Here is a 7,005-nt window from a genome sequence, read left to right as displayed (position 1 = left end):
AGAAACGTCCTCTCGATTCCTTGTATGTCTGCTGAATGTGAAGCATTGACATTAAAGCTGACTGACTTTGAAACTAAAAATGTCCCTGAAGCATTACTCAAGACACTTCCACTGACTAACTTCCTTCTTTCTATAATAAGGGATTCGTTTTCTAGCTTTAGAGCAACAAATCTAAAATGCTGATTCTATTGAGACAAGTTGTATGCATCTTATTTCAGAGTGACACACATCTGCATATGGCCTTTTCCAGTAATTCACCACGTAACATGCTCTGAAAGGGGAAATGAAAGCTCATCATTTAGGGTAAAGGTAAAGGTATTTAGGATTTATTGTCTGAGGTCTTAGAAACACAGAACTGCTATTCTCGTTACACTAATTATAGAGTTGCTTACCAAATAATCTTAATGGGAATTTGAGTGAGAAAAAAAATACACTTGGCTACAAAATAAACATTACTCACTTACTGAAGTGTTGTTTTTGCCACATAACAAATAAAGAAATACACATCCTTAAAAACTGATAAATATAGTAAATGGTTTTACCATGTTACCACCCAGCAGATGCCTTGGTTAGTTGAGTGGCTTGCGCCCTCTGCTGTTTATTTGCCAGAACAGTGATGTTGTTCTCAACGTAACTTGATCTGAATCACAGACTTGCTGGAGGAATCTGGGCAGGAAAAGTACGTCAATGAGGCTCGCCTCTCCGATACCTTTGATTGAAGCCGATTTCCAGTTCGCTTAAATGGAGCAAAAGGTGTTGTGAAGTTGGTCCATGGAGTTTTAATACAACAAGGCAATTATCCAAGGTGAAGTTATAACATAAATAGATCCAATACTGCCACTAGTACTGCTTAATATACTAAGTTAATATCTTAACTGCAAACTCCATGTTAGGAAGAAGGTTACATACAATTTTACCAAAAAAAAACACAGACAGCAGAGTGTCCAGTCATCCAGAACATAGTAAAAACACATCTTGCAAACTATATACATCCCTTCACTCGTGAATTCTCACACACTCAGTTTAAGTGTTGTCAGAGTTTGTCAGCTGTTCAGTTGTTTTTGCTTTCTTTGACCCCTCTGCTCCGTGTTCCCGCTTCCTCTTCGGTCTTTTTTTCTGCCCTTCCTCTTGTCTGAACTGGTGCCTGTTGAAAAAAAAATAAAATAATGATATATATTCACATCCACACACAGAGACCAGTGATGTTAACCTACAGAGCTGAATAGTAAACATTCCTCTGGCTCATATACTAATGAAATAAGATCAAATGTATTTAGTATCTAAGTTTTGGCAGCTTTCTTGAGTTAACGCTAAAATACTACTGGGATACAGAAAAATGCTAATTACTGTGCTGCTGTCATGATGACCACTGATAAATTAAATTAGCATGGAGGTCGTCTCCAGCCAGTGAAATAAAAATAGGTGTCTATCTAAAAACAAACAAAACTTGATCCTTAAAAAACATCTGCACTCACAATACCCCACGAGTAGAGACCATGCACACTGATGATCATCTACCAAAGTGACTGGTAGCAATAATAAAAAACACACAGGATAGCAAACCTTAAGTTAAGGCTTAATGTGTGTGAAGTGTATGTGGCGGGGTGAGAAGACTCTTCGTTTATAACAAATCTAGGCTACCACACCAAACTGCCATGCCTCCACAGCAGCGCAGGACTGACAAACCAAACGCCGTTAGTCTCAAATGTAGTGGGGGAGGTTGTAATCTCACCTGGACTGCCAACGTCTGCCACTGTTCCACACTCTACCAAAGGAGGGAAGCCAGTTGGCGTCTGTATGCGAGCTGTGATCAAAGTTGGCCCCGACTCTGTTCGGTGGAAGCTTCCTCAGCTTCTCTTGCTCCTCTGGAAAAAGAACAAATGAGGACATCTCAATTATACTCCAGTCTTTGTGAGATTTGACAGCTTTTTCCATAGGTGTATATGGATATAATCTTGGTATCACAGAGATCAGATACAAATACGTTGAGACTTGCTAGAGTGAAATGATTTTTGAAAGTGCAGCAGTAATATCACACAACTAGAGACATTTCTGGGATGCTTACTCTGTTTGAGGAAGTCTTGGAGCGATGGGCCGATCTGCGGATGTGCCGCAGCTCCCGAGGTCCCCTCAAGAGGATCGTCCTGGAGCCAAGGAGGGACGCCACCTACGACACACAAAGGCTATATGCTTACTCTTTATCGCAAGGGGTGTACTGAGCTCATAGTCTTTAGAGGCTGGGTTACTGCATGAGCTACAAAAAGCACAAGTAAATAAGTAAAGGTTTTATTAAGTTGAAGCAAACCAATGTTTGCTGCTTAATATAAATGCAACTATGCGCATGTAGGATGTTTGTTTGTAATGTTTTGTGAAGGACAATAATCCTTAGTGAGAAGAGGCTAAGAAATTGTTGAATGCATTATTCATCCCACACAAGACAGAAACTCCCCAAACGCACATGCAGTAAATAAGTGCAGTCCCATAGCATTATATTGTGGAGGACCCCGCCTCACCTGAAATAAAGACCACCTCTGATAATGTCAGAGGAAATTCTAACATCTCTATGAGATATAATAGCGGACTTTCTAAGCTTCAAGGACAATGAGCACTGGTACTGTATCATACAGAAAAAGCCATGTATGAGGTGACTGTTTAAACCTTTAAGTCTGGTAACAACACGGATAACGAGATGACACAATGATCTGAAGAAAATGACTAGAAAATGATTCTATATGAATGGGTAAGAAAAAGAGTTGAACTAAAAACAAAAGTTACAATATATTTCATATATGCTTTAAATTTACATATGATAAAAGTAATGGTTCAACTCAACTTTTCAAAAAAATATGGTGAATCCCCCCCCCCATCTATATTACCAACTCACTCAAACTTTCTGCAGATACTGCATTCTGCATTACATAAATCCAACATCACTGTACCTGTATGAACATTTCCACTGTTTGATGAATCCTGTAACCAAAAAAACCCAAAAACAATGAATTATTAAACTTAATAAAAACAATTTAAGAAATTAGAAGTGAATTAACAAGAGTGGTCCGTCTACCTGATGTCCTATAAAAGTCAGGCCTTTTCCTGCTGCAGCCCACGGTGCTTCAACCACTGTGTCGACAAAGCCGCTCCCCACCAGCTGGTCAGATCCCTGAGGTGTAAACTGAGAGCTGTTCCCAAGACAAGATGAGCCCCGAACCAGCTAAAGTCATTTGAAATGGTAAAAATGATCCAGTGCAAAAGGGATAAAATATCGTAGGTAGACACAACGTTACCTGACAGCATCCTCTGCAGACATGTCCGTGCCATTGGGTCCATTGAACGACTCCGACTCTGCGTCCCGCTGATATTGATTCAGGAAATGCCAACAGTGGTTCATAGAGGAAGTCTGAGCACTAATCATGCTTTATCTCATCACCCCGATCCTCACACACAACTTAAACCTCTCTCCATTCATGTCTCTCTGTTTCCCTTCCAATTTCAATCCATTTTCACCATCTCCATCTAGGTTTGAACTAAAATGTTTATTACATTTTTACTGTAGCCTGATGACTTTGTCCTTAACCCACCCTAGCCACCAAAATAAAAAGTTTAACCAGGCACAGGTTTTAGGAGTTAACAGCATCTTCAGACAATCACTGGTTACCTTATTACAATCCTTTAGCTGGAGACTGGCGTTATTTCCCATCTAACATGCAACTCAAAATCATAAAAGACAACAGCCATGGCCACAATGATGGATACGGCCACTGCATCCTTGGAAAACAAACCTCTAAAAGAGACTGAAGGACCTCTTGACGATGCTTCTCGTGGGCCCGGATTTGATCCGCTTGCTGCAGCCATGAAAATAGAAAAAGATGACATATAAATATATATATATATTCCTGTTAAAATACCACTCATTAGGACACTTTTTTTAGCCATGCTAGCAATTTCATGGATGGATTGCCATGAAATTTGGTACAGACATTCATCAGAATCAGAAATACTTGTTTGATTCAGCTACTCAGGGTGCTCACACGACATTAAAGAATACAAATAATAAATATATTACAATATCTAACAATTTACCTAGACATAAAACATAGAAATGTATATATCGGTATATACATACAAGATAAAAATAGAAAAATAGTCAAATATAATAAGTATGGACATTATAATACAATATATGACAAGTATGTGTCATGTGAGTACTGATAATAATAAAATAAAAATAAAATTGAAGAAATAAAATTAATAATAAAAGACTGCAGTAATTGTGGCCCACTGATGGTTAACCTGTTTTCATCTAATAAAATCATAACTTTGGTTTATCACCAAAACTAATGACGTCGGCCCTTCTGTACTGTGTCAGTGCTACATAGCAAATTTTAGCATGTTAGCACACTTAACTAAGACAGTGAACATGGTGATCTGCTTAACATCAGCACGTTGTGACCATGAGTCATTTATTCATTTTGGAAAGAGTGATTTTGTACCTGTTTTATGAATTCATCTTCCTTCTCCACAAATGATTCCAATGCTTTTTCCACTTCAGCTTTAAACCTGAACAAAAAACAAACAAAAGCAATGATCCATGAAGAGAATCTTTTATTTTCCAAACAAACCTTAGACTCTTGGCTCACCGTGCCTACCTTTCAGTTTCCTCCTCTGCGATTATGACCTTGTCTCGAAACTTGGGGTCGGCCTTATTTTCCCACCAGAACTTGTGAGTATTCTTCCGGTGTTCTGGGCTGCAACCAGATATATTTTAAATGTAAAAACAAAACTTTATATGGACAAAGCATGAACAAGAGACGACAGTTTGGGAAACATGAGCTGCATCTAAACTGTAGTTTCTTTTACTAATGCAGAACACACAACACAGATGATATCCAGATGACTATTTAATGTACAGTATTACATTTCTTCTTTAACAAAAGGGTGGAATTAGGGTTCTTTAAATTGTATCTTGTGAAAAAGACTTATTGATGATTTGAATAATTAAAACTTTGTCTCAAATCAAACCTATTTTACAGATGTGGCAGCCAATATACATTAGTAAATGTCCTGTTGAGCTTTCCTACTTAAGCCCTTGGCTTATTGTACTTTTTCATTAGTCTCACAAAGCACTGAGCGACACATGTAAATGCTTGCTCATGCAAATGTCAATAAAAATATCTTTGATCATATACTTTTATGGGATAGACTACAAACACCAATACTATTTTTTCTGTGCTCTGTGTCAGGCATTGTGCGGTTGCCGTGAATGAAGGTGAAGCAGAAAATCTGGGAAAATAAAATAAAGTTAAATAAAAGCAAATGAAATAAAACTTACGTGGCCATGTGTTCTAACAAGCCTCCGTACAGCACAGTCATCTTGCCGTCTGTAACATTTCTTTCAATCTCAAGCCCACAGCAGTAGCACCAGAATGTCTGCTTGTGCTGGGTGCAATCAAACTTTTCTATTTGGGGTTTTTTAAGTGTTCGTCGAGCTTCCTTCACCTGGGAGACAGTGGATGAAACAAACACAGAAACATAAAAGTTACACTTAAAACTGATGCAGTCTCATAAAACAGCTGTAATGAATCCTCCCTTCATGAAGGTCTGTTTAGGTCATTTTGGAGGATTTGTTGAGTTATATTGGGTTATATTTACAGGTGTTTTCTACTAGTTTTCCACCTCTTGTTATGCCACTGAATTGATGAGGAGAAACAAAATGGCAAGTGTATCTCATCAGACTAGCAGCACCGGTCACACATAAACACACAAGACAGGAAAGAAAAGCAACGATGGTGAGCTAAATAAAAATAAAAACGACTAATTCAAGACATAGCCATTAAATGAATAATGTACATTATAAAGACTAAATAAACTGCACACAAAACCCCACAAACAACAGACAGACATTCTCGGTGAGTGTACGAGACAAAATAAAAAACATACGATGATTCGCTGCTAACGTTAGCTTCAGGGCTAATAACGCAAACGGGTTCAGCAAAGTGTGAAAAATGAGCACAAAATATTAAACACGAGTAAGAATCACCTTACACTAACATACTTACCTTTTCTAAAAACTTGAGGAGAACCACTCTGAGTCTGCTTTGGTGATTTTTCCCGAAGATATGTCCCTTCCCAGTGAATGTTGTTTGCCTACATATGGCACAGTAATGCGCCCCCATTGAGACAACGGAGCAGGAAACCAGCTACAGCTAAAAACAAACATCTGTAAAAACAAACATCTGCTCTTTCTTTCTAATTCACCTGTTCGGGTAAAACGCAAATAGGCTAGCCAGCACTAGTAACCTGCTACAGGAAGCTGTACCGTCTCTGATATGTTTCCCCCGGAAACACGCAAACCTCATTTTTTTGGGATCAAATTTCAGATGTACAAACAAACATTGTACAAATATGTCAATACAGTGAAATGATCGTTTTGAACCAGCATATCAACAACCAGTAAGCACAATACTCATGCATACAAAACAAAGGTAAATATAAAAACAACAATAATGAATAAGCACATCTTTCTTTGTCCATCAGCCTGTTTGCATGCTTCAGTTGGCCAGTGATCTGGCATTAAGACAAATAAACAAGCTGTGGCAAAATGTCATTCGTTTGCAGTATTGTCAACATTAATAAAATACTCAATCGCTAAAGTTAGTTCCCATTAATCTAAATACATGAGTGTATGATTCATGGCAGTCCACTCTGTACTGTAGATTGTGAGATAGGCTGGACCAAAGTGGTGGACCGACAGGGAATGCTGGGAGATCACGTAAACATCCTAATAGTTTTTAAGACTGTATGCCATTTGATCTTTTTTCTCCCCATCACACCAGCTTCCTCTTGTCCGCTCCAGATCCCACAGGCAGAAATATCTGTCAGAGGAGGAGGAGGGAGGAGAGGAGAGGAGGAGGAAGGTTGCTCGCTGACCAGCAGCTCTGGTATTCAGGAGAAAAGGGCTCCAGTGTGGATCAGAGAAAACCCAGAGCCTCACCAGTTAAGAGGAAG

At 38.7% G+C, this 7,005-nt stretch overlaps 1 protein-coding gene across 1 annotated transcript; it reads right to left on the bottom strand.

Moving 5' to 3' along the window:
* Positions 1–301: 301 nt before the first annotated feature.
* cenatac (centrosomal AT-AC splicing factor) lies at positions 302–6,314 on the bottom strand. Its single transcript, XM_035658472.1, has 11 exons — positions 6,057–6,314; positions 5,330–5,496; positions 4,647–4,745; positions 4,491–4,557; positions 3,780–3,842; positions 3,285–3,352; positions 3,065–3,179; positions 2,940–2,970; positions 2,066–2,167; positions 1,733–1,865; positions 302–1,144 (listed from the first exon to the last, which is right to left on the bottom strand). The coding sequence occupies exons 1-11, from the start codon at positions 6,171–6,173 to the stop codon at positions 1,024–1,026; spliced, it is 1,083 nt and encodes a 360-aa protein (XP_035514365.1). The 5' UTR covers positions 6,174–6,314; the 3' UTR covers positions 302–1,023.
* Between the last annotated feature and the right edge of the window lie 691 nt (positions 6,315–7,005).

This window comes from Morone saxatilis, unplaced genomic scaffold (assembly GCF_004916995.1).
Source record: "Morone saxatilis isolate NCDOM2014 unplaced genomic scaffold, NCSU_SB_2.0 Contig16, whole genome shotgun sequence".
Lineage (NCBI taxonomy): Eukaryota > Metazoa > Chordata > Actinopteri > Moronidae > Morone > Morone saxatilis.
This window is presented reverse-complemented; position numbering and strand designations above follow the sequence as displayed.

Excerpts from the sequence above, each read along its gene's own strand:
- cenatac (XM_035658472.1), bottom strand. The coding sequence starts at position 6,173 with ATGGGGGCGCATTACTGTGCCATATGTAGGCAAACAACATTCACTGGG. Across the intron at positions 3,843-4,490 it reads AAGATGAATTCATAAAACAG|CAAGCGGATCAAATCCGGGC; the intron begins GTACAAAATCAC and ends TCATGGCTGCAG. Across the intron at positions 3,180-3,284 it reads TCTGCAGAGGATGCTGTCAG|CTCTCAGTTTACACCTCAGG; the intron begins GTAACGTTGTGT and ends TCTTGGGAACAG.